We start from the raw sequence: 26683 nt of genomic DNA, 5'->3' as shown, positions 1-26683 counted from the left end.
CAGAGCTCTGTGTCTCTTTATGTCCCAGTTTTATCCCTAGGACCCAGCATATAGTAGGTGCTCAAGAAATAAAGCTCTAAGAGACTTAAATTGAACCTTATAGGGCAGGATGGATTGATTATCCTTTTTTTACAGGGGTGGAAGCTGAGGCCGCCCATCTAGGAAGTGGCTGAGGCAGCCTGGAATCTGGGTTGCCGAGAAGAGCCCACCCTCTCCCCCACTGGCCATGTCTCTTGCTTGGGCCCTGGTGGTGACAGCCCTGTTTGGCCATAACCCCAGCTCCATGCAGAGGGACCTTAAAGGCAGGGACCGTGTGAGGTCCACCTTGGAAAGGCCCAGCCTTCCCAGAGCAGGTACCCCCTCATTCCACTTGCCTCTTCCAGCAGCTCTGGGAAGGAGGCAATCCAGGCAGACTTTCCTATACCTGTTTCACCACCGAGAAACCTGAGGCGTGGAGGGAGTGTTCTCTGTTTCAGAGCCCCCTTTTCCCTTGGGACTGGGTGTTGTGGCCTCCTCTTTAGTGATGGGGAACTGAGGCAATGTGGCTCTTGCTGTGAGTTCGAGCAAGGCCTTACTTTCTCGTTCTGAACTTCATTTTCTTCTTCTGTAAGAAGGGCTAATCCCCACCTGGGGGCAGTTGGGCAGGTTGGTTGGTTCATTCGTTTACTCTGTGTGCACGGATGTTAATTGAGCACCTAGTATGTGTCTTCTGTCTTGAAGATGCAGCAGTGCTCGAAACAGGTGAATATCCAGGCCCTCTTGCTCCTTCTGTTCCACATCAACAGAAACGGCTGGTGTGGAAGCCTGGTGCACAGAGTGGGCACTGGCTACAGTGTACTAGAAGGGAAGGGTGCCGAGGGGCTTATCCAAGGCCACAAGGTGAGTCTGGGGCAGAGATGGCACGAGAGAGCCCAGAGTTCCGTGTTTCTGTGTCCTTATTCTCTGGTGAAGGCCCTGACCAGCCCTCCATGCTCCTTCTTGGCCCTGGCTGGAATGCAGGCTTGGCAGGTTGTGGGCCTTGGGGTGGGAAGGAGGGGCCTGCTGGCTGCTGGGCCTCTAGGCTAGCAGAGTACAGAAGAAGGGGCTCTGCTTTTGAACCGGATTCCCCTTGCCTTAGCTGTGTGACCTTGGGTAGATGACTTCACTTCTCTGAGCATCTTTCTTTATCTGTAAATTGGGGACGGTGGTGGGTGGTGGAGGAGCCGGTACCTGCTTGAGGGGGCTGTGGGTTTGCACAAGATAAGCCCTGTGAAAACCTTATCTTGGCACCTGCGCCCTGGAGCCCTTGCTGTGCCTCTGCCATCCTCCTTATTTGGTGGTGGTAATGGGGGGCATCGTGGTTCTTCCCGGCTAACTGGCTGGCAAAGGTCCTGCACCTTGGGAGCCTGAGTGTGGGAAGCTGGCAGGCCTCCCGTGTGGCACGGGCAGGGAAGGCATGCCAGAGGACGCTGTAGCCACCTCGTTTCCGGCCCGGCGCCCCTCTTAGCCTGCCAGGGGATTAAAGGCCTTTGGGCCTTTGTGTTGGGCTCACCCGCCCCTGGCAGTTTGCACGACAAAGTGCTGCCCTGACAGATTCCTTCCCCTATGCTGTCTGCTGCCCATAGACAGGGCACTGGGTAGTCTGGGGGTAGGGCGGGGCACCTTGACTCTGTATCTGGGGCCCAGGCTGTTGCAGAGCCAGGGAGCACTGGTTGTGAAGTGACCTGGGAGCCAGTATTTTAACAGAGGGGGAGGGAACTTCTCCAGGTGCGTGTCCTTCCCTGAAGACCTGGGGGCCCCAGATGGGGGAAGGGACACTGAAGCAGGGCCTGTGCTGGCAGAAGGCAGGTGCGCAGGCAGGGGCTCGCTTGTCCCCCCGCCCCCGTACAGTCTCTGGATTTTGATACGGTGAGCTCACTCCAGTCCAGATGCCTGGAGCCTTGCCCTGGGCAGCTGCAGCCACCCAGGGGACTGCGGTGCTCAGACCTTCCTGCCCAGCTGTGGGGGTGGCGGTGGGCTCAGCCCAGGCCTGGGCTGTGGGGAGGGGTCAGTGGGTGGACTGCCCAAGTCATCCGTGAATAATACTCCAGAGCAGCCCCAAGTCCTCTGGATCCTCCTCAAAGCCAGCAGATATCTTGAGCTTCGGCCCCAAGCTGCGTCGTCACCCGCAGCCTGGGTGCCACCCCACCAGCCAGCCTGGAGCTTAGGTGGCAGGGCCAGAGCCTTGCCCCCCATCCCAGACCTGGAGGCCGAGCCTGGGCCTGAGCCCATACCCCGCACTGCCATGCATCCCTTATTGTCCATACCCACCCCTCACCTCTACTCTGCCCCTCGCACGCTACTCATTCTAGCACTTACTGAGCTCTTACTGTATACAGGGCATCGAGCTACGCGCCTCGCATGCCTTCAGCTTCCTTTACACGGTGATCCTCTGCGAGCCTCCCTTTGCTCATCTGCCAAATGGAACTGGTCATGCACCCAAAACCCGGGGAGTCATAGGCGCTTTGGAATTCGGAAGTTTCTAGATAGGAGAACGGTTGCATAGAAGCGGTGAGAACACTCAGTGGAGTCTGGGGCAACGCCCATCGTGAAACGCGGTTACGTTGCTGCAGCAAAAGCTACAGCTCCTCACCCGGAGTGGAGTAAATAGGATGTTAATAGCTTCCTGTCAGTTTGGGTCAGGACTTGGCACTGAATGAGCTTGTTAAAAACTCATTTTAAAAGAGAAAACACTCAAAAAAAAAAAAAAAAGAAAGAAAGAAAACACTCTGAGTTTTCAGAGCTCTTTGGATTTCCCTTACTGCAGATGAGGGATCACGGCCCAGCAGCGCCAGCCCAGCCCCGGTTGCTGCGAAAAGTCACCGAGGTGGTCCACACGGTGCTGAGGCTGGGAACCGTCCTGAGAAAGCCCTCAATGGAGCCAGCCCATTCCTGTTGTCACCTCCTCCCTGTGCCACCGCCTTCCTTGATGTTAACAACACCAAAAACACTTATCTGCACATGTACCCTTTGCAAGGCCCACAACCCTCACTTAGGGACTTCTTGAAAAATCCCAGACCCCATATCCTGCATCTGTATCTGCACCTAGACCTTCTCCACCTTCTGTGCCCCTCTCTAAAGGCTCCCCCTTTCCCCTCCATGCTGAGTTCTTCCCAGCTAGTCTTGGATCTGTCTTCATCCTCACTCAGGCCAGGAGAGGAAGGTCCAGCTTCTGTCGCTTGTCCCAAACGATCTCTGTAGGACTTGGACCTGGAGACCTGTGTGCACCCTCATCCCCACCAGGAAGGCCTGGACACAGCCCAGCCTCAGGGAGCTGTCTCCCAGAAGTTCTCCACCTTTCCCCTGGGTCCCCCTTTCTCCACTTTTCCCCTGGGTCCCCCTTTCCCCTGCGCCCCACAGGGGGCCCACCGTGCCCACACCCCTGCTCCAAGCAATTGTTCCCAGCACACTAAAACAGCCCTTTGGCCTTGGTTTATATGAGTCAGCTGCTTCCACTTCCCCCACCAGGAACCTGCCAGGTCTGGAAAATCCCCCTCTCTGCTTGGCTCCTTCCTCTCTGGCCCAAGTCGGCCTTCTGGACCCCTCCCCTCCGGCCCCGCCATCCGGCTCCAACGCCTGCCTGAGTACTGCATTCCTCTGGGAGGAAGCTGGGCTTTCTCATTGCCGGAGATGGGCTGCAGGGCAGGAAACCTGGGTTCTATTTCTGCCTTTGACCTTGGAGCCACCAGTGGCCCTCTTGGGACTTTAGACCACTGGTAGTTCAGGCGTCCCATGGGCCATCCTGGGAGCCGGTTGGGTTGGGGATGGGAACCGACCAGCCCTGGACATCCTGATCCTGCCCCCTGCTTAGACCTCAAGGCCAGCCTGCAGGCCCAGCCGCAGCCCTGCCTCTTTCCTGGTTAACAGATACAGAATCCAGAGGTCCTGGGTCTGTCCTGGCTCTGCCTGCCACTCACATGGGCAAGTTACATGGGAAAGGGGGCCTTTCACACCTGCTCAGCCACCGCAGGGGTCATGGTCAAGGTCCAATGACACTGAGATGGAGGAAATGCTCTGTAGACTGTGAAACAGCACTGTGGTTGAAAGGTTTTGTGGAGTCACTCTCAGTGACCTCAGTTACTTCTGGCAAAAGCTTAAACATTGGAACCAAACCACCAGAGGTCAAATCCCAGCTCTGCCACCTGCTAGATTTTCAAGTAGATCACCTGACTGCTCCGCGTCCCCATCCCTACAGTGGTCTGTTTAACACCTATAACCTGGGTTCACGTTTATAAACATCCTTAAAGGAGTGCCTGGTGTATAGTAAGTGATTAATACGTGTTAGCTCTTTCTGTTCCCAAGTAGACCCCAGACTTTCCAGATCTGAATCCAAGTTCCCTTCTGTGGTCAAGTCTCAGGCTCCTTTGGGCTCTTTCCGGGAGCCTCTTTCCGGTCTGGCTCCTTCTCTCCTCCCAGATGTGAAATACAGCTGCTAGAACCTTTTGATCTTTAGCTTTTCTCAAATGAAGCCTCTGCTCTTGCTGGGTTGGCCCTCGCTGCAGGCCCTGATCTGACCCCGGAAACTCGGGCCCTGGGGAGGGGGCTGCAAGCAAGGGTAGGCTGGCATGTGGAAGGGCCCGTTCCCTGGAGTCCCTGGGGTGGGATGGCTTCTATCCGGGCCCGACACGCTCTGGTTTCTCTCACTCCTCTCACTGCAGATGTGTGTTCCTGACATTTTTTCCAAGTTGATTCTCACTTTGCTATTTCCTCTCTGGTCCTGACACCGCCCTCCCCGCCCCCGCCCCCCCACCCGCGCCCTCCCAGCTCCAGGCCTAAGAGAAGCTCTGGACCTTGCTCACCACCAGAGTTTCCCTTCCCAGACGGCAGTGTCTAGGGGGTGCCGGGAATCTCTGCGCCCCATGCACACCCCCCACAGCCTGGCTTGCAGAGGGAGGGGGAAGGTGTGGCAATGACATAGAGGGAGAACACTTCTCACGTGGGATGTCTCTAAGCCTGCCCCTCTAACCTCTAACCTCTTCCATGCCCCTATGCCAGTCTTAGCCTCACACTGCCCTTAGGTCAGTCAGGGCCTGTTCTGAACCCCTCTCCCACCCACTGGGAACATTGCCCTCTACCCACAGTCAGGGAAGGAGGGAGAACCCCTCGTGGGGATTGATCTTGTAGTTCTTAGCCAGTGAGTCAGAGTTCTCTGCGTGCACACCACTCCATCCCTCCCTCCTGGATGAGAAGGAGCCCCAGAATCTATTTCTCACCAGCTCCTGGAGGTTCTAAAGTTCATTCCTGGATACAGACCCAGTCTGGGCATAGGCCAGAAGTCTGCTGGCCACCTAGGATGGGAATGGGCATTTGTCCGGAGAGAGGGTGGGGAAGGAAAAGGAACCGGAGGAGGGGTTTGCCCCCTGGACTGGAGGGGAAGGGGCTTCAGGCCATGAGAAGGGTAAGTCATGGGCAGTGCAGACCTTGCACAAGACTTGGTAGCACGGTGGATACAAAGGTGACCAAATGACCCTGCCCCCAAGTTGCTCCCAGCCTAGGAAGAGAGACTGTGTGTAGACTGCATGGGAGCAGGTAATGCCTCCAAAACAAGTCTAGTTCAGGAAGCAGCTAGACTTGATAGGTGAGGACATTTTTGATCACTCACTCATTCATTCATTCAAGCAGTTATTCAACATGGGGCCCCTGCCTTCAGGATGTTTCCATTCTAATGGAGATACAGGTGATTAGAGTATGAGCCCAGGAGTGCCCAGAACCCAGTGTGGGCACAGTGTGGGCACAGGCCAAGGGTCAGGACAAAGTCTCCCAGAAGAAATTGTCTTTTTTAAAATTTAAATTAAATCAAATTAAATTTATTTTTGTCATCTTTCTTGACGTGCAAATTACATACAACAAAATGTACCCATTTTAAGTGTACAGTTCAATCACGAGATATATGTCCCCAGAGAACTGGTACTCCAGAATGTTCCCTTGTGTCCTTACCCGGTCAGCCTGCCCCACCCCTGGTCCCAGGCAACTAGTGACACTGTGGGTTAGACCATCCCTCCACTACAGGTTCATATAAGTGGAGTCCCACAGAATGTCGCCTTCTGTGTCTGGCATCTTTCCTCATGTGTGACTGAGTTCGGCTGTGTTGCTGTAAATGTCCGTAATTCATTCCTTTTTCTTACTGAGCAGTTAGAGGAGGTGATGGTGAGCTGAATTTTGGAGGGTAACTTAGTCTGATAAACAAAGGGAGGAAGGGCATTCCAGGAAGGGACCACACGAGAAAAGGCCAGAGGCTGTAGGGGCATGGGCTGGGCAAAGCTGGGGGCTGTAGGGAGGGAGAGAGACTGGCCGTCTCATTGTTTTCCTTCTCCTCCTTGGGCCTCTTTCCTGTTACCATCACCTTGTCTAGCCAGTGAGGGCTGGGTCTGGCTTTCACAAGCCAGACCATTTCCTTCTGGCTGGTTTGGGCTCCCCAGGGAGGGCTGAGGCCAGGGCAGGGCCTGAGATACTCGCACCGGGTTCTCTGGGGCTGGACATGCATTTCGGGGCCACAGAGTATCACAAACATGCACGGTGGTGCTTGGGGGCTCTGGGGTTCCCACGGGCTCCCCCAGGCTTGTGTTTTCCTCTACGGTATCTGATAAAACTCATTTGGAAACATCTTGATCTTGTCTGAGAGGCAAGAGGCACTCACTGCCCATACCCCGACCTGAGAGAGGCAGGTGTGATGGCCGCCGGGGCCCTTCTGCTCTGGCCTGCGGGGCGCAGGGTCTCAGCACGCCCTCTGTGGAACTTGTGCTGGGCTCAGCATCAGCCTGAGGTCACACAGAGTTGACACCACGCCTGTCCTGCCCCCATCCCGCCCAGCCGCTGGACTCCACTCCCGCTGCTGGGAGCACAGATGAGCTTGTCATTGTGGCCACGAGGGCTGGAGCGGGTTGTCCAGCATGGCTGGAATGTGTTTCCTGTGGCTTGGAACTTTGGAGGCCAGACTGAGGCCAAAAGAGGTGGCCAAGATGGCCTGATGGGAAGCTGTCATTAGAGACAACAGCCGCAGTGGGCTCACCCTTGATTTCTGTCTCTGTCCGATCCTTCCTGACCCTGGCTACCCTTCGTGCCTATGGCCCCCCTCTTTGCTGGCCCAGGTTACCCGTTACCTGCCCGTGGTCCCCTGTCTACTGCCTGGTGTCCTGGATGACCCTTACTTTCTCGAAGGAAGACGAGTCAGTCATCACTTACCAATGTGATTTTAATGTTGTCTATTTATGGGACGCCTGGGTGGCTCAGTTGGTTGGACGACTGCCTTCGGCTCAGGGCGTGATCCTGGAGTCCCGGGATCGAGTCCCACATCAGGCTCCCAGCTCCATGGGGAGTCTGCTTCGCTCTCTGACCTTCTCCTCGCTCATGCTCTCTCTCATTGTCTCTCTCTCTCAAATAAATAAATAAAATCTTTAAAAAAAAATGTTGTCTATTTATATGAGGATTCTTTCAGACTCAGTGAATTTGCAGGGTTGGGCTCTGAGGCCTGTAAGGGTGAATGGGGCTTTGGGGAAACAGAGTCAAAATGAGTAGTTCAGCCCCAGCCTGACTCTCTTAGCCAAACCACATCTGAGTAAACCACTCCACGGCTTTGGGGGTGGGACTCTGGGTCCCGCTTGCAGTGAGGGGAGGGGTCCTGGGTTTGGCGGGGGCTGGAGAACGTGACCATCGACTGCGTGATCTCCCGCAGGTGGCCCGCGGGCTGCAGGCGTATGATGGCTTGTCTCTGCCCGAGGATGCAGAGACGGTGTCGGCGGGCCGGGCTGGCTGGAGCTACTCAGACCTCTCTGATGACGAGGACTTGCTGGCTGACGAGGCCTCTGGAGGTGAGCAGAAGGTTCTGGTGGCAGGGAGCAGAAGAGGGAAGGGGGTGGAGGCGGGGTTCTTCCCACCGGTCCTTAGAGAGGCCCTAGGAAGCTGGCCCAAGGGGGCGACTCCAGAGATGATGGCATCCTAAGCCTCATCCGGATCCTCCACTCACAACCTGTGTGACCCTGGGATGACAGCTGCTCCCCACAGCCCAGGATGATGAGGCCGACAGGGAGGTGGCAGACAAGGCACAGCAGAGGACAGTGACCGCCCCTACTGCACCCCGGCCTGGCCTCGCCTGGTGGCCAGTGTGACCGGGCCCATCCCATCCCAGCGCGGGCAGACAGTCAGGTCCCCAGAGTGTGCGGCCTTGGTCCGTGCCCTCTCCGACGGAGGCTTCTGAGCGGACTTTTCCCGGCCAGCCTCCCCAGGCATGGGGAGAAGGCGACAGTTCTCGGCTTTCATGACCTGGCGCATGACATGCCGGGGCCCCGAACCGTGCCCGACACCCAGTAGATGCCCAACAAATGCCTGTTGCCGCACACACCTCTCTTCTGCTTGCAGATGGCCTGGGGAGCGGGGACCTGGGCAGCGCGGACTTTCAGATGGGTAAGTTGCTAAGGGCATAGGCCCCCCCTTCCTGTTCCCCACAGAAGCCCCAAAGCAGGGCTTTCCCACCACAGAGGTCCTGTCTCAGGAGCCGAGGGCCTCAAGGGCTCCATGGGCCTGCTGTGCAGGTGGTCTCATACTTGCCCAGTGACAATCATGTGACATGATTGGCAGGTCCCCACGAGTTGGGATGCGCAGGCTGTGTGGTTGTCTATGCCCAAGGGACAAGGCTTAGGGCCACAGGCAGGATATGTCCGGTTATAATAGGTGCTGAAAGCCAGAAATGCAGCATTCAAAGGAAAATTCTCATCTCCCAACTCCACTGTGGGGTCCTTCCCTAGATCCCTTCTTGGGGGTGCAGAGCTGGGGACCCCAGGCAGGGTTGGCCAGGTAAGGGTGCTCTTTGGCTCAGGACATTTGGGCAGGCCAACTAGGGGTGGAAGTAGCCTCACCCTGGACCCGGGAGGGACCCCACCTTTAGGTTGGGTCACCTGCTGGGAAGCCAAGGGTTCCTGGGTTCAGGAAGAGGGCTGGGCTTGGTGGAGAGACAAGAATCAGGCTTCCATCAGTGGCTCACGCTGCCAGCACTCAGTGCACAGTGGAGCTGGGGCCAGGCCAGCACTGGGCCTCAGAGTCCCTCCTTCTACCAACCCCAGCATTCCGGGTAGAGAAGGAACTATTGGATGGCAAAGCCCAGCTGCTCCGTATGGTTCCTGCTGCCTTCTCTAGAAGCCAGTGCTGAGCACCCTGTGGTCAGGGCCAAGGGTGGAGCTCAGCTCAGGCAGCCACACGGCAGCCAGTGGCTCCCACAGGGGTGGGCCTTCGCCTCTCCAGGGTGGTGACCCTCCCTTTGGTGCATCAGGGGCATCCGCATGCCCGAGGGTGGTGTTCTACCTTGGCAAGTACAGACAGGAGGGTTGGCCCCTGTATGTCCTGGTCCTGACCATGACCTCCCAGCCCCTGGAACTTGGATCCTGCCTGAAGCTTTTCCCCATGTAGGTCCTTCTAGGGCTGTAGGATGCCCGGGAGCTGCCTCTTGCTAAAGCGAGGCCTGTCTGCAGAGGCCCTGGTCCTGTCCCTTCTTTCCATTTGGAAATGTCTGTGGCCCCTGCCGTGGGGCTGTCGACCACCATAGCTCTGAGGAGCCCTTGCCAGCCTTCCTCCCCCGTGAGAAGCAGCTGCGAGGGCAGGAGGGGTCAGAGGTGGGAGAAGGGGTGGGAAATGGAGAGCAGCAGCTGGGCAGGGCCTGCTAGCCGGGCAGAGGTCTATGCTTGTGAGTGGTTCCTATCCGTGGGAAGACACAGGGCCTCAGACCCTCCAGGCCTGGCCCTGGCATCGGCCCGTCACCCTTGGGGTAGGTCCAGGCACCTGGGCCGAGTCTGAGGCCTGGAGTCAGCAAGTGGGTCTGTCATTCCCAGGGTCTCTGTGTGCTCACTTCAGCCTTGCCCCAGGGCAGTGTCGTCCCCATGCTGGGAAGCAGGGGAAGCAAGGGCCATCAGAGATGGGGTGACACCGGCCATGCCCCTTGCCTGGGGCCCAGCCCCATACCCTGAAGCTGAGCCCCTGAGATGGTACCCTAGCCCACTCCTGCAGCCTCTGGCCCTGCCCCACTTTTTGTGCGCCAGTACCCCAACGTGGCAGACAGCCCCTCGCTCGGACATCCCCTCTCTGGGATCCCTGCCCACCTCCTCTCTCCTGTCTGGCCTGCTCCGACACCCCTCTGGGTCTCCTGCTCCCCTCCTCCCCTGCCTTGGCCTGTCTCTGTCCTCTTTGTCTCATCTGTGCTTTGTCCTTCTGTCTCCTGTCTCTCTCCATCTCTGTCTTTCCCTCTCTCCCTTCCTTCTGTGTCTCAAACCTTGCTCTCCTTCCCCTGCTTTCTCTCTGCATCCCCGTCATTCCCTCCTGTCTGTCTGTTTCTGTCTTTTCCCATCTCCATCTCTCCCTCTGGTCCCCTCTCCCTCCCTTGCTGTCCTTCCTGGCCACTCTTCCTGCAACTCTGCTCTGCAGGCCCCGGACTACCCTCCTGTGGCTGGTGGGGAGTCTCCTCCCATAAGTGAGGCCAGGGTGACCTGGGGGTGTCCCTCTGTCTCCCTCCCCATTCCCTACCCACCCCACCCCCTACCCCCGCTCTCCCTCTCCCCTTCCTCCCCAGCCTCTATTTTATCACACGCAAAGTTCTGAAGGACTTTCTTTTTGAGTCTGAGGGCCTGGCTGGCCCCTGCCCAGGACATAGCCAGGCCCTATCTAAACACAGTGGGCGGGTCCCCTAGTGTTCCCCCACCCTGGGCACTGCTAGGACAGGGATGAATGCAGCCACAGCCCCCGCCCCCTCCCCCCGCCAGGAACAAGGCCCTAGAGGCTGCAGGCCACTTGTACTCCCCTCAGGACTGGCTGATTCTGGGCTCACCCAAGGGACCCAGGGGCCCTCAGGGCAGGGGTTCAGGGTCCTGGGTGTGTGGCAGAGGAGTTTCGCAGCAGGGAGTTGATGGGATCATTGCTTTGGGGCAGGGGTGGTCCCGTGTTGTTCCCCACCCCCACCTGGGCACAGGCAGCTCCTGGCCTTCTGCTCCTCCAGCCTCTGTCTCCAAGTGAGGTGTCTGGTTCAGGTCAAGATGAGGGCCAGGAGGGAGATGGCTGGCCAGGGTGGGCACCCAGAGAGCACACCCACCCCGGGCAGCTTCACTCTCTTATAATACCCTCAGCTCCGGGGCCTGGTTCCGGGAACAGACAGGGCTTTACCTCCTGCCCTCAACCCTCAGACGCTGGTGGTAGAGAGGCAGTTCAGGGTGGAAGAGGGAGGGTGCTCGCCCTGACCTACCCCTGGTCTGGGAGGAGGAGGAGGAGGCAGGGGTGGGGTCAGCCTGGAGGGTCCTCGCCCTTCCCAGGGCCCAGGAGAAAGGGGCTTTGTGGAGCCCCGGCCCCCTCCCCCAGGATCGAGCACATTCCTGGGCAGAGGCCCGGCCTCCTCGCCCGCGCTGGGCCATGGGGCTGAGGCCAGGGGCTGGAGGGGCTCTCAATGGGCCTCTGTGCCTGTTCACAAGGGGCCTCTGTGGCCGAGCTCACGGCCTCCACGCTTCGACCCACAGAGCCCCACCCACCCGGCACCCAGGAGCCCAGCCCAGCATGGTCCCTGTGTTTCAGGGCACGAGCACCCTCCCTCAGTGTAGGAGTCCCCTCCTGCCCCATCCTGACACCCCAGGGCTTGCTTAGCCCAAGCCATAGCGGGAGAGGGTCCTTGCTCAGGGGGCGTGTGCACCTGGGGGCCTGGCCAAGTGCAGGGGCACAGGGAACGGACCTTGTGGTCAGGCCCACCCAATACTACCCACTGCTCTACTGGCCTCACCCTGTCATCAGTCCCCTCTCTGAGCCACTTCTGCCTCAGGGCCTTTGCAGCTGCTGTACCCTCTACCCAGAATGCTCTTCCCCCAGATTCTCCTCCATGGCTCACTCTCTTCCTTCAGGGATCCCCTTTGAGGAGAGTCCTTCCCTGGCCCTCCAGAACATAGCACCCTACCCCGACCCCAGCACACCCTCTGCCCCAGCCCTGGTTCTTTCCCCAGAGGCCATGTATTTCTTGCTCATTTGTTTCCTTTCTCCTCCCACTAGAAAATCATCTCCGTGGGGACAGGAATGGTCATATGTGGAGTTCACAGCCAGACCCTCTGCCCTGAGAACACCACCAACCACGTAGTAGGCCCTCAATATAGATTTGTTAGAGGAATAAATGCCTCTCTCAGATGAGAGGTAATAAAACCAAATCCATCCCTCGGGTTTGTTGTAAAGACCAGAGACAATAATTAGAGGTAACCCAGGCAGCCCCGAGTATTCACCCAGCACGGTCAAAAATGTACTTTACATTTCTGAGCTTAAGCTTCACAAGAACCCTCGGGGGTGGGGACTGCTGTTACACGCATTTTACACGCAAGGACACTGATGCTCATCCTCGGGGGTGGAGCGTGTCACACGAGGTCACAGGGCTGTAAGTGTTTTACTCCAGCAGCTAAGCTGTTAACCACAACACTGCCTCTCACACAGTAAGAGCTCACGTTATCTGGAACCGACTGTGTACTGGGGTCCATCCTAAGCATTTACACACATTTTGATATTTGTAACTCATTAACTTGGCATTTATAATTAACACCTAAATTCAGGAACATTATAAGATTTAATGCCTAAAATGTCTTGTACATAGTAGGGGCTCAAGAAACAGTGTGTGTGTGTGTGTGTGTGTGTGTGTGTGTGTGCGCGCGTGTGTGTGTGTGCGCACGTGTGTGTGTGTACACATACACACTAGTCTATGTATACAGTAAACATGTTATAGACCGAGTCAGCGTCTACTACATGCCAGGCCCTGTTCTAAGAGCCCCATTTGAGTGCTTACGTGTGTATGTATATGATTCATTCCCAGCTCATATTAACTCATATTTATAACTGCTGCCTGAACTCATGAACATTGTATGTAATGTGTATAAAACATTATACAGGGGCACCTGGGTGGCTCAATGGGTTAGGTGTCTGCCTTCAGCTGAGGTCATGATCCCAGGTTCCTGCGATCCAGCCCCACACTGGGCTTGCTGCTCAGCGGGAAGTCTGCTTCTCCCTCTTCCACTCCCTCTGCACTTTCTCTCTCTTTCTCTCTCCCTCCTCTCTCTCAAATAAATAAATAAATCTTTAAAAAAACAACAGCAACAAAACTTTATACATATCATGGGGCACCTGGGTGGCTCAGATGTTAAGCGTCTGCCTTCGGCTCAGGTCATGGTCCCAGGGTCCTGCATTGGGCTCCCTGGTCAGTGGAGAGCCTGTTTCTCCCTCTCCCACTCCCCTTGCTTGTGTTCCCTCTCTCGCTGTCTCTCTCTCTCTCCATCAAATAAATAAAATCTTTTTAAAAAACCTGACTTTATACATATCATATATGTATAGTAGGTGCTTAGAAACAGTCATATGTGTACTCTCACACTGATCTGATATGAATTAATTAAGTCATCACATCTTAGGCGCCAACTGTGTGCCAAGCACTACACTGGCTCTGGGGATGCAGGGGTGAATGCGATCCAGGGCTGCACTCCTCTTCGGGTTCGTGGTCTAGCAGGGAACAGAAGGGGAGGACACCAGTTCCCGATCCTCTAGCACCTGCTCTGTGCCAGGCGCCACATCTACATGCTCAGGGAGATGGTATATGTGAGCATGATGTCATTTATTCCCTCTAGCTCTCCAGTGCAGTCAATGTAATTAATTTAATTAATTAATATTAAATTAATAATATTAATAATAAAACATTAATATTTATTATTTAACATTTATTGTTACTATTAATTAAAATATTAATATTAAATTAATATCCTCGTTGGACCGAGGAGGAAACAGAAGCTCAGAGAGGTGAGTTCAGTGCTGCAGTGTGGCTGACCTCAGAAGCCATGGTTTTCACCATGAATCCCTATAGTCCATGTGTCACCGGGCAGGATCTATGCAGTGCAGGGTGGAAGGTGCTCCGATGGGGGGAGCACAGGGGCTGGGGGTCCAGACCAGGTCTCTCTAACATGGCCAGGGTTGAGCGAGGAAGGCAATTCAGGCGGTCTTCTTGGAGGAGGTGATGGTTGAGCTAAGCCCTGAGGGATGAGTAGAACCAGCCACGGAAGAGTGGGGAAGCATGTCTCAGTCACTCGTGGCTGATCCCTGTGCCAGGCCAGCCTCTTCTAGAAGCCAGCTCTTTTTGTCCAGCACCCTCTCGGTCGCTGGGGGTGGGGGTGGGGTCCTCTTTTGCAACATCACTTAGCTTCTGGGTCAGGCTGCTTCCCCGATGATTGAAGCCCCCTCACTCGAAGGTGGAGGCCTTGGCTTTGACCCTGGGCGGGCCTGCCAGGCCCACTGTGACAAGTACTCATACGGGCAGTGCTGGGCATGGCTGTGGGCACCCAGGGGTCAGCCTGGGCAGAAGACCTCTAGAGACCATCCCTGAGTTTCCTGCCGCTGGCCTAGCTGCCTGAGGCCACCGCCTACCAGGCCGGGCCCCTCATGGTGACACCCCACTCCTCTCCACAGTTTATTTCCGGGCCCTGGTAAACTTCACCCACTCCATCCACTACAGCCCCCAGCTGGAGGATGCGGGCTCCGAGGAGTTCCGGGAGGTGTCCGAGGCGGTGGTAGACACGGTGAGGTGAAGGGGAAGGGGCCTGAGAGGGCCCCGAGTATGGGGGAGCGAGCGGCCCTGGGACGAGGTGAAGGTGTCTGGAGGCTGATGGTGCTGTGTTGCTCCCCAGCTCGAGTCGGAGTACTTGAAGATTCCTGGGGACCAGGTTGTCAGTGTGGTGTTCATCAAGTGAGAAGGGTCCCCTGGGGGCCGGAGAGGGACCGGGGCGGTGGGGGCGACAAGAAGGGGAAGGAAGAGAAGCCAAATGGAGTGCATCTTTGTTGGAGCAAGTTCAGGAATTTGGGAAGACAGTTTAGACCTTAAATTGCCCCACTCGGGTCCGGGCTGTCCAGGGACAGGGCAAGAGGAGGTCAGGCCTGAGCGTCAGGCTGGGGGCTGAGGGAGGAGCCGAGACCGCGGACTCACCAGCTCCCCGGCCCCCCTGCCCCATCCCCAGGGAGCTGGACGGCTGGGTCTTTGTGGAGCTGGACGTGGGCTCAGAAGGGAACGCGGACGGGGCTCAGATTCAGGAGGTGCTGCACAAGGTCATTTCCAGCGGCTCCATTGCCTCCTACATCACCTCCCCCCAGGGCTTCCAGTTCCGTCGCCTGGGTACAGGTAAGCCCATCCCGGGACCTGGGGCACTTCCTCGTGTCTCAGACTTGTGGGGGCCCCTTCCAGGGTCCCCACCATGGGCTCTTCTAGCGTGGGGCCTGTACACCACTAGGGACAGGGAGCTCACTACCCCATCAGTCTGCTCCCTCAGTCTCTGCGCAGCCCTGGCTGGGTTTCAGTGTAATCCTGTAACCTGTTTCCTCGAACAGGTGCCCAATTAGACCCAATTTCTGCTCTCCCCCCCCCCTCTCTAGACCTCCATACACTGACAGTAGGTGAGAATTCCTTTCTACATACAGTACTTTGAGACCCAAACACTTACATATTTAATAATAACAGAACAGACATGTATGGAATGCTAACTGGAGGCTAGGCACTCAGTTAAGGCCCTTATGTCCAGCTTCCCATTCAGCCTTCATCATTCCTACAAAGTAGACAGTCTTCCTGTTTTAGAGATTAAGGGACGGAGGCCCAGAAAGGACAAGTGGCCTGTCCCATTCACCTGGGCAGTAGTGGAAAAGCCAGAACTGACACCAAGCCCCATGTCCATGCCAGTCTTGCCAGAACCTTTGGTGAGAGGAGATGAGACCTTGCAGAGAGATCGAGAAACTGGGCCACAGTCACACAGCTTTCAGATATAAAGGCCTGGCCTTCAAGCTCTCTGTCAGCCCGGGTTTCTTTACATGGCTCCCTGTCTCCTGTTTTGACTCCCAGACCAGACAGGCCCTGTTCATTCCCCAACAGGCCCTGCTTCTCAGCCCGACTCCATCCCTGTCTCGCCCCCAGGGAAAAGCTCCAAGAAATCACCGTCCCTGACTCAGGGGAACCCAGAACTGAACACACTCTTTCCCTCCTGTGGGGTCGCCCAATCAGAAAAATTACATCGAAACCATCACCTCCCTTGTTCAACCCCAAAGAATACACCTAAAGTTCAAGTGTGCTCTTTTGGTATTCCCCAGCCCCAGATCTGAAGATTTCTGGGCACCCAGCCTTCGTCTCCCCACTTTTTAGGGAGGCTCCCCAGCTAGGGATGGTGGGACGGGCCTGGTTTGGCCCCGCAGCCCATAGCTCCCAGGTCCTGCGTGGGGCCAGTGCTGATCACACCTTCCTTTCCAGCACAGACACCCCCGCCCCCTCTGGCCGCCGTGGCGGCCGCAGTGACACCAGGTGAGAGTGTAAGCCAGACCTAGGCCCAGCCAGGTACCTGGACGAGTTCCTGGATGGAGGGGAAGGAAGGAGGAGGGCGAGATGGCCAGGCAGAGCCCACAGCCGCCCCTTCAGCCTTTCCCGGCATCCTCCCTGGGCCAGCTTGTGGCCTGCATGCGTGTGATGTGGTATTCGCATGCGTGTGGCTTGTTAACTGCGTGTGGGGTTTCTGGAAGGCATGGGTGAGGACACTGCCACATGTCCCATGACCCGTGTGTGCTGTGATGTGTCTACCCTGTGCTCCTCTGCCTCACTGAAGTCTGCCAGAAACCAAATAGCCAGACACAGGGCACCAAAGCCTGCTCCCAGCCACGCAGTGCCTGTGCCACCCACAAGTTCCACCCTGCACACCGCCCCCCCTTCCCCCGCACCGTCCCTCTGACTCTCCTATCCCTGCAGTGCCCCAGGTCTCGCGAGTCTGCACCGAGGCCGAGTTTGCCTGCCACAGCCACAACGAGTGCATAGCCTTGGAGTATCGCTGCGACCAGAGACCTGACTGCAGGGACATGTCTGATGAGCTCGATTGTGGTGAGGGGCCATCCAGGGCCACAAGGGACCCACAGACACCAGGCGGGCCAGCACGCACCGGGCCCCCAAGTCCAACAGGAGCTAGGAGGGTTTGGTACAGGCAGGGGGGGCAGGGATACAGGAGGGGCACTGGCAGGGAGGTATGGGGAGGGCCGGCAGAGCATGGGGGCGAGGGGTGAGGAGCCACATGCCGCCACCCTGTGCCAACACCAGGAGGGCTCTGTCCACAGAGGAGCCAGTCCCAGAGCTCAGCTCCGTACCGCCTGCTCTGGTGGAGACACCGCCCTTAGTGCCCCGGCTGGAGGCGACCACCCCACAGCAGCTCCCCGGCTTGCCCACTCCCCAGCTGCTGGCCCCCAGTCCAGGCAGGCCTCTGCCCTGTGGGCCTCACGAGGCGACCTGCCACAGTGGGCACTGCATCCCCAAAGACTACGTCTGTGACGGGCAAGAGGACTGCGCAGACGGCAGTGACGAGCTCAACTGCGGTGAGGACCGGCACGGTGGAGAGCCGGGTGCGGGGGACAGGGGAGTGGCCGGGGGAGGCCACTGGCTGAACCGAGCCCGGTCCCCCAGGCCCCGCACCGCCCTGTGAGCCCAATGAGTTCCCCTGTGGGAACGGACACTGCGCCCTCAAGCTGTGGCACTGTGACGGGGACTTTGACTGTGAGGACCGCACCGACGAGGCTGACTGCCGTGAGTGTGCCCGGGGCCCACCCCCGACCAGGCCCAGTCTCCCTGCCCCAGCCCTGCCCCTAGGATGGTCTGCTCTCCCTGGCCCAGCGCACAGGCGCTGGGGACAGACTTGAAGGTTCCTCTCTCTCTCTGCCCCCAGCGGTGAGGGCTCTCGGCTTTGAACTGAGCTTTGTAGGAATCCATGTGGACCAGACTGCCTGTGGCTAGTGTCTCCTTGTTTCTTTTCTGTACTTTGTTGTCATAGATCTTCTCTGTGTTATTTATGCTTGGGTAGAGGCCAGACAAGTGCCCAAGAGGGCTTGATAGCCCAGTGTCCCCTAACGATGGGACGTTTGGCGTATATGGGAGCCAGAACCTTTCCCTGGTGGGCGTAGGGCTTCTTCACAGCGAGCTAGTTCTGACTTTCCTGGACATCCTCTGCCCAGCTCTTCGTCATCTCCCCATTACCTCGTCCATCGTTCATCTGTCCATCCATCCATTCACCCAACTCTCCATCTATCCGCTGTCTACACAGCCCTTTATCCATCTGTCCACCCATCAACCTAGCATCCTTCCCTCCTCCTAGCCACTTATCCCCATCTACCCAGCTGACCTCCATCCATCCTTCCAGTCAATGTTAAGGCCATTCTGGGAGTTAAATGGCTGACGCTGGAGAGTCAGACACTCTATCAGGCAGCATCTAGAGTGTCCTTCCCTGTAGGTGAAGCCTGGGGTTTGGTAGTCTGAGATTGAGGATAATTTTCAAACCACTTCTCTGTGATCCCGGGTCACGTGCCTGGGTGCATGTGGACATTCCTTCCGTCCGCCGGTCCAGCTCCTCCCTGCCGTCCTCTGCCTTCCCTGCCCCACATCGGTGCCAAGAGAAGCAGCAGCATTCTGCAAAATAACAGCTTTCTGATGTCCTTCCCGTGGCTCCAAGCTTCCCTGATCAGACAGCCCCTTGGGAAAGAAAGTAATTGAGGGCTTTCGTTGAAAAGCCCTTCTCGGCTGGGGAAAAAAATCAAAGGAGGCCGCAAGTCCTTGTTGGCAGAGCACAGGACAGAGAATGTGAAAGCTGAGTGGCCTTGGGAACTCCTGAACTGTTGGGACAGAAGCCCCAGGCTGGCCAGTAGGTGGCTGCCTCCTGGCTTCTTCTCACTTCTTTCCCTGTGCCCCTCCTTCCTTGCCTACACCACTCTGCCTGCTCTGTCTGGTGCATGTGTCTGTCTCAAAGTCAGTCTCCCCGAGGAAGGATGTCAGTCACTGTCTACTAAAGATGCCCAGCTAGGGGGCCCAGCCAACCCCAGGCCTCAGGCCAGTCCCCAGGTGGCGGTCTCAGACCAGGTGGCAGCCCTGGGCCAGAGGAGTATGGAGCAGTGAGTTTCGGGCTGTGGCAGACCCCTTGCAAGGCCTTTCTGTGAGAGGGCACCGCACCAGGCATCACCTGGTGTCTAGGGAGGCCGGTCACTTTGCCTGTGCCTTTGGCGGAGGTCTTGGCCTTCTGAGGCTGGCTGAGTATGGAGGGAACTGAGTGACTGTGCTGTCCCAGGTATAACTCTCTTTGGGTGGGTTGGGGACAGGGTAATGTGATGAGCCATCTGACGGCTGGCTGGTGACAGCTGGCAATGTTGGGGTAACAGTGTGTGGATCTCAGGGCAGCTGTGTGCCACGTGGGTGAGAAGAGAGAATGACCCTGGGGACACCAGGGGAAGGTGGGCAGGGTTGACTGTCGGGTCTGGGGAGGGAGTGGGGGTGACCCTCCCTGAGGGCAGTGCTTGCTGCCCATACTGCCCGGCTCTGTCCCCTAGCTGCCAAGCGCCCCGAGGACGTGTGCGGGCCCACGCAGTTCCGCTGTGTGTCCACGAACACGTGCATCCCGGCCAGCTTCCACTGTGACGAGGAGAGCGACTGTCCCGACCGAAGCGATGAATTTGGCTGCAGTGAGCAGGGGCCCGGGGCCCCGGGGTGGGTGGTTCCCATGGCCCAGTCCACAGTCTCAGCCCTGTTCTCCGCCCCCTCTCCTCCTCCCTTTGCCCTTTACATCCCTCACTCGTGCTCTGGTCTCCCCAGTGCCCCCCCAGGTGGTGACTCCTCCCCAGGAGTTCGTCCAGGCTTCCCGGGGCCAGACAGTGACTTTCACCTGCGTAGCCATTGGTGTCCCCACCCCCATCATCAACTGGAGGCTTAACTGGGGTCACATCCCCTCTCATCCCAGGTATGGTTCTGAGCCCGGGCAGGGCCCGGGGAGATGGGGGACGCTGGGCCAGTGGCGCTGGCCTGACCCCACCACTGTCTCGGGACCTTCCAGGGTGACAGTGACCAGCGAAGGAGGCCGTGGCACGCTGACCATCCGCGATGTGAAAGAGGCAGACCAGGGGGCCTACACCTGTGAGGCCATGAACGCCCGGGGCATGGTGTTTGGCATTCCTGATGGTGTCCTGGAGCTCATTCCAAAGCGAGGTACAGCCGGTGGGCAGACGGGCCCCAGGCATGGTGGGGGAGCCGGGGGCTGCTTGCTGGTGACCGGCTGCAACCCGCTCCCATGCCACCCACCAGGGCCCTGCACCGATGGGCACTTCTACCTGGAGCCCACCGCCTCCTGCCTGCCCTGCTTCTGCTTTGGGGTCACCAGCGTGTGCCAGAGCAGCCGCCGCTTCCGGGACCAGATCCAGCTACGCTTTGACCGGCCTGATGACTTCAAGGGTGCGTCAGTGGGTGGCCAGGAGGGCGGCGCTGTGGGAGTGCAGGGGCAGGCACCAGGCCTAGAGAGGAGGAAGAGAGGGGAGAGCAGCATCCGCTGGCAGCTGGGGCCAGGTTCAAGGACAGGCATGGGGGGTGGGCTGTAAGAGCAGCACTTCAGGGAAAACATACGTTTTAGGAAAAGCCAAGTCCATACTCGTCTGCCTGCTTGCGTTACGAAGAAGACAGGCTCTGGGGTCAGATCCCTGGTGTAAATCCTGATGATCTCTTGCCACCTGTGCCCTTGGTCAAGTGACCATCTTGTGTCTCCAGTTCCTCATCTACAAAATGGGGAAAAAATAAGAACTACCTCCCTCAGGGTTGGAAGGACTTAACAGGTTAACCTATATAAGCCACTCAGAATTGAGCTCAGTCCACGCTGAGGGCCCCGGGCATACTCTCTGATGTCCTTGTCGTCATTTACAGCATCGTCATCCCCAGAGACTAAGAGGTGCCCATGTCCCCAGAGCCAGGCTTGGGCATCTTCTCAGCCTGGTGCTGACCTCCAGTTATGCCCGTTACTGTCTGTGCGACCCTTGGCTTCTCTAGGCCCGTTTTCCCGAACCCAAGGGCGGGCAGCCAGACTCCATTCTCTCTGGCTCTGAGAGGCAGAATGGCATGGGCCCAGACATCACCTAGACCTGGGTTCAAGGCGCAGCCCCCGTTGACTGCCTCACATCAAGCTGTATCCCATCTCACTTTCTGCATCCCAGGGGATTAAATGCAAGGAGGGCACTTAGCTGCTTCCATAGTAAGCCCCGGGCCAGTGCTGTGGCCTGACACACAGTTGGTTGTCCTTGCAGGGTTAGGGCTGTTTTTACTCTTCTGAGAGGCAGTGGGGCTTCCCAAGGGTTACACAGCTGTTTAGAGAGTGTTTCGAGCTGGACCCCAGGCCTGGCTGATCAGACTCAGAATGGTCAGGGTGGGCGGGGCTGAGCAGGTGGCCTGTGCATGAGCAGTGACTAAGATGCAGGGGACCCAAAAACATCCCTGGGAGGGAAGGAAGAAGGCAGGCCTGGAGGAGTGTGGCCTGGTGTTGGGGGCCTTGTATGGTCATTCCGCAGACAAAAGTAGAGACCCCTCCATGGTTACAGGGCTTGCTTTTACAAGGAAGGGGAGGAGCTAGTGCCAAATAGATGTAGTCTTAGCACAAGGAAGGAATTTCTAAGAATCAAACCTGTCCAGGGTTGGGAGGGACTGCTTTTTTTTTTTTTTTTAAAGATTTTATTTATTTATTTGAGAGAGAGATCACAAGTAGGCAGAGAGGCAGGCAGAAAGAGAGGGGAAAGCAGGCTCCCCACCGAGCAGAGATCCCGATGCGGGGCCCGATCCCAGGACTCCAAGATCATGACCCGAGCTGAAGGCAGAGGCTCAACCCACTGAGCCACCCAGGTGACCCTGGGAGGGACTGCTTTTAAAGGTAATGAGCCTCCCACCCCTTAGAGCTGTTCAGTGTGGCAGCCACTCACAACAAGTGACTGTTTAAATTAAAATTGATCAACTCACCAGCATGCCTGGGGGGCTCAGTTGGTCAAGCCTCTGACTCTTGGTTTTAGCTCAGGTCATGATCTCAGAGTTGTGAGATCGAGCCCAACGTTGGGCTCTGTGCCCAGCAGGGAGTCTGCTTGAGATTGTCTCTCTCTCTGCCTCTCCCCATCGTGCATGTGGGCTTTCCCTCTCTCCCTCTTTCTCTCTGTCAAATAAATTGATAAATCTTAAAAAAAAAAAAAAACATAAATTTTGAGCACCTAGTTGCCCCATATGGCTAGTGGCTACCGTATGAGAGAATACAAGTATAAGACGTGTCCATCCTCACAAACATTTTCCTGGATGGTTAGTGCTGCCCTAGAGATCTGGAAGCGTGCTGTAGAGAGAATTCCTGTGTGTGTGTGTGTGTGTGTGTGTGCACGTGTGTACATGTGTTGGGGCCCGGGGGTGTGTGTTAGGCTCTCAGACCCATTATACTGACAACAGCCATAAATAGCTGTCTGTGAACACTTCTCTTGTGCTACGTTCTGCTTTAAGCATTTCCTATCAATTTGTTCGTTTTATCTTCCTAATAATCTTCTGAAACAAGCCAGTATTACCTCCATTTTACAGATGGAAACTGAGGCCTCTCATCAGACTCACACATCTGGAGGGTGGTAGACCCAGGACTTGGCATCTGTTCTTCAGCCCTGGGTCGCTCTCTACTGCCCCCTGAGGGCCGTTCCTACCCTGACAGTCCGTGGAGAGGTCCTCAAACAGAAGGCTCTGAGAAGTCCTGCTACAAAGAATCCCCTTGACCTTTTTTTGACACTGTGGTTCCCAAATGGTTCCCAGTCATCATTCTCCAGCATTGACTTTGCCCAGAGCGTGCTTTGGGAAATGCTGCTCCAAAACCGTAGGGAAGAAAAAAAAAAACTGGGTTTTTTTGTGTGTGTGTTTTTGACTTGGGGGAAGACACTAAAGTTCTCTTTAAGTCAGATTTTTCCCAGAACTTTCCCTATCTCTCTGGATAACTGCCTTTCAAGGCGGGTGTCTCTGGCAGGCATGCACTGTGGCCCTCACCCCTCCGTCTTGCTGTCAACAGGCGTGAACGTGACCATGCCTGCGCAGCCCGGCATGCCACCCCTCTCCTCCACACAGCTGCAGATTGACCCTGCTCTGCAGGAGTTCCAGCTGGTCGACCTGTCCCGACGCTTCCTGGTGCATGACTCTTTTTGGACTCTGCCCGAGCAGTTCCTGGGCAATAAGGTGAGGGACCAGCCTTGGCTGCTCCAGGCAGGAGAAAGGCCAAGCTGCCCTCCTATGCTCAGAACCTGCCTGGGTGTTCTGCTCCCTCTGAAGCTGGTATGCGGCAAGACAGACTCCGCTCTGGGGGAAAGATGGGCACTGGCTTATTCGTTCAGAGTAAGGTGTCTGTCCACCACGCTCAAGTTGGAAGGAATGCTGACTCAGCCTTTTAAAAGGTGCTCCTGGACCATTCCCCCCACACCCGAGACAGGGTCAGTGTTCCTCCTCTGGCCTCCCCGGGCAACTTTTATTCTACCACCCACATCGGACAGAGTACCCTCAAGGCAGAGCCAAGTCCCACTCATCTCTGCCCCCTGTGCCCAGCTCTGTGCGAGGCATACAGTGAGCGCCAGGCATACAGAGGGAAGAGGAAAGGCCAAGTGGACCCAGAGCAGGCATCAGGTCGTGCCCCGCCCCCAGACTTCCCTGCCCTGAGCTGCCCTGTCTTGACCAGGTGGACTCCTATGGGGGCTCCCTGCGCTACAAGGTACGCTACGAGCTGGCCCGTGGCATGCTGGAACCAGTGCAACGGCCGGATGTGGTCCTCGTGGGCGCTGGATATCGCCTCCTCTCCCGAGGGCACGTGCCCACCCAGCCCGGCACTCTGAACCAGCGCCAGGTTCAGTTCTCCGAGGTGCGTGGTGCCTGAGCAATCAGGGCCCGGGGCGAAGGCGCTACAGGCTGGGCAGGTGCTAACGTGGGCTGCCTCCATACACCTTTGTTCGTGTCCAGGAGCACTGGGTCCATGATTCCGGCCGGCCCGTGCAGCGGGCTGAGATGATGCAGGTGCTACAAAGCCTGGAGGCTGTGCTCATCCAGACGGTGTACAATGCCAAGATGGCCAGCGTGGGACTGAGTGACATTGCCATGGACACCACTGTCACCCACACCACCAGCCACGGCCGGGCCCACAGTGTAGAGGAGTGCAGGTACCTGATTTGGCAGGGCTTGGAACCACAGGGTCCCCAGCGAAGATAGGGAGAAACAGCAGGGCCTCACAGTTCCTGTAACCAGTCTTTGTCCTGCCCCCACAGATGCCCCATCGGCTATTCCGGCTTATCCTGCGAGAGCTGTGATGCCCACTTTACCCGGGTACCTGGTGGGCCCTATCTGGGCACCTGCTCGGGCTGCAACTGTAATGGGCACGCCAGCGCTTGTGACCCTGTGTATGGCCACTGCCTGGTGAGTAGTGCCCATTGGCATTTGGATACTGGCTAGGGGCTGGGGACACAGACAGGGTGGGAGGCCCAGGCTAAAGCCTCTTTGTGCCCACCAGCTCAGCATGAGCCTCTGGAATGACTGCCATGGCTGCCAGATAAAATATCATGACCTCTGGATGCATTAACAGAGGTATAACATCCAGAAAAGGAAGGTGAATGTTCTACTCTCTTCCACCTTGGTCAGAACAGTCCTGGAAAGTACTATGTTAAGGATGGTCCTTAGCAAGACAGCACTAAGAGGGAAAAGCCTGGAAATCATATGTATTTTTAAGGAATAGTGGAGGGGGCTGGGATTATGGAGCTGACAGAAGACAAGGCTCAAGCAGAGAAAGCTACCATCTTCAAATTCCCCAAGAGCTGTGTAGAGTAAAAAGAAACAGATTCTAGAGGGCTGAAATGGCCAGCAGGTTAGAAGAAGGAGGCGGGTTTAGGTTCATATAAAGCAGGCATTTAGAACCTTCTGTGGAACAGGCTGCCCACGTGAGGTGATGAATTCCCCATCAGGATGCAGCTGGCTGCTCTCCTGTCTGCAGGGTGGTGGAGTAATCCCAGCATGCTGGAGGAGGCTGGGCCAGCCTCAAAGGGCCACACTCAGAATCCAGTGTGGCCCTATGCTGGCGTGGAAGGCCTGCTCTGCAGGACCTGAACCACTCCTTGCCCTTCCTCCCAGAATTGCCAGCACAACACAGAGGGTCCGCAGTGCAACAAGTGCAAGGCTGGCTTCTTTGGAGACGCCACGAAGGCCACAGCCACTGCCTGCCGGCCCTGTCCTTGCCCATACATTGACGCCTCCCGCAGGTCAGAGCTGGCATGGGGCAGTGATCCTGGGGGGAGGGGCAGTACAGCAGGCGATGGGCAGACTCTGGGCAGGGAGGTGGGAGGCCCGGGTTCAAATCCTAACCTGGTCACTAAATTGTTCCATGCCCTTTGGCCTTTCTGGGCCTCAGCTTCCTTCCTTCCCCATATAGTGGGCCCATCTGTCTTTCTGGTGTTGCTATGAGGCTGCAGATCAAGACTAGGTGGGCAGGGGCTTGGTCAGTAAAGCATGTGACTTGATCTCAGGGTCGTAAGTTCAAGCCCAACGTTGGGTGTAGAGAGAAATTTAAAAAAAAAAAATCTTAAAAAAAAAAAAAAGGACAGGTGGGCAAAGAGAAGAGAGGCACCATGTCTCGTGGCATACTGTGCTTTGTGGACAAAAAATCATTTCCCAGGGTGGGAGTGTAAGCCCTGATCTGGCCCATCACGGCGGCCCTGCCCCATCCTGCTACTCGATACCCACAGATTCTCAGACACCTGCTTCCTGGACACAGATGGCCAAGCCACATGCGATGCGTGTGCCCCAGGCTACACAGGCCGCCGATGTGAGAGGTGAGGGAAAGCCGGCGGGCACTGGGGCAAGCAGGCTGTATTGGGTGGGGGACACAGAAGCGCCACTAACGACTCTCCCTCTCTCCACCAGCTGTGCCCCGGGATATGAGGGCAACCCCATCCAGCCTGGTGGGAAGTGCAGGCCCAGCAGTGAGTATCCTACCCTTCATCCCCTGGCACCTCCCCGGGCTGCCCGCTGGACCCCAGTCCAGGAGCCCAGCCCCAGCCCTGTGATCCTTGGGGAGCCATCCCATTCTGCCACCTATCTGGCCAGACTGGGTCTATCCCATTCCCGCCTGCCTTGCCAACACCCACTTTGTGCTTCCAGACCAGCCGATCGTGCGCTGTGACGAGCGAGGCAGCACGGGGACCTCTGGGGAGGCCTGTCGCTGTAAGGTATGTGTGCCCTCCCCTCCCCCACCCCAGGGGCCTCTGGTGAGCACACATCTGGGAGAGGGAGGAAGGAGGCTCCACCTTCTCCGTAGCTCCTTGGCCAGAAGCTGCTGAGCCTGGCTGGCTAGTCTTCCCCTCCTGAGAGGTAGTCTGGCACCAGGAGGGGGCCTAGTCTGCGGAGTCAGGGAGCTTGGGCTGAAGTCCCAGATCCTTTGCCAGTCATTGTTCTTGTGACTGCTCTGTGTTGTCCCTTCGCTTTCATGTTCTCACACTGACGCGACCGTATACGTATTAGCGTCCCCAATTTACAGATGAGCAACAGAGGCTCCGAGAAGGGTCATCATTTACATTAAGAGTGGGAGAATCTGGAGTCAGTGGGAAAAAGGAACTGGACCAAAGCACTCCTAATCTTTTTTTTTTTTTCTTCAAGATTCTACTCATTTATTTAACAGAGAGAGGCAGTGATAGAAGGAATACAAGCAGGGGGAGTGGGAGAGAGAGAAGCAGGCTTTCCACTGAGTAGGGAGCCCGATGAGGGACTCCATCCCAGGACCCTGAGATCATTACCTGAGCCGAAGGCAGAGGCTTAACCCACTGAGCCCCCAAAGTACTCCTGATC

At 56.9% G+C, this 26683-nt stretch overlaps 1 protein-coding gene across 2 annotated transcripts in view; it reads left to right on the top strand.

The window, feature by feature from the left end:
• HSPG2 (heparan sulfate proteoglycan 2) overlaps positions 1-26683 on the top strand; it is a 99103-nt gene that overhangs the window by 25623 nt on the left and 46797 nt on the right. For both annotated transcript variants that reach the window (XM_044237388.1, XM_044237387.1), the window contains exons 2-21: positions 7691-7826; positions 8374-8418; positions 14461-14570; positions 14679-14737; positions 15006-15166; positions 16769-16897; positions 17128-17382; positions 17471-17590; positions 19378-19509; positions 19640-19784; positions 19878-20029; positions 20126-20272; positions 22881-23044; positions 23538-23717; positions 23816-24012; positions 24118-24265; positions 24974-25101; positions 25585-25671; positions 25763-25821; positions 26000-26067. In XM_044237388.1, the coding sequence (XP_044093323.1) occupies positions 7691-7826; positions 8374-8418; positions 14461-14570; positions 14679-14737; positions 15006-15166; positions 16769-16897; positions 17128-17382; positions 17471-17590; positions 19378-19509; positions 19640-19784; positions 19878-20029; positions 20126-20272; positions 22881-23044; positions 23538-23717; positions 23816-24012; positions 24118-24265; positions 24974-25101; positions 25585-25671; positions 25763-25821; positions 26000-26067 (2622 nt within the window). The remainder of the gene's footprint in view (positions 1-7690; positions 7827-8373; positions 8419-14460; positions 14571-14678; positions 14738-15005; positions 15167-16768; positions 16898-17127; positions 17383-17470; positions 17591-19377; positions 19510-19639; positions 19785-19877; positions 20030-20125; positions 20273-22880; positions 23045-23537; positions 23718-23815; positions 24013-24117; positions 24266-24973; positions 25102-25584; positions 25672-25762; positions 25822-25999; positions 26068-26683) is intronic.

Source organism: Neovison vison, chromosome 2 (assembly GCF_020171115.1).
Source record: "Neovison vison isolate M4711 chromosome 2, ASM_NN_V1, whole genome shotgun sequence".
In the NCBI taxonomy this organism is placed as follows: Eukaryota; Metazoa; Chordata; class Mammalia; order Carnivora; family Mustelidae; genus Neogale; species Neogale vison.
Note: the sequence above shows the minus strand (reverse complement) of the source record. Positions and strands in the feature narration are given on the sequence as shown.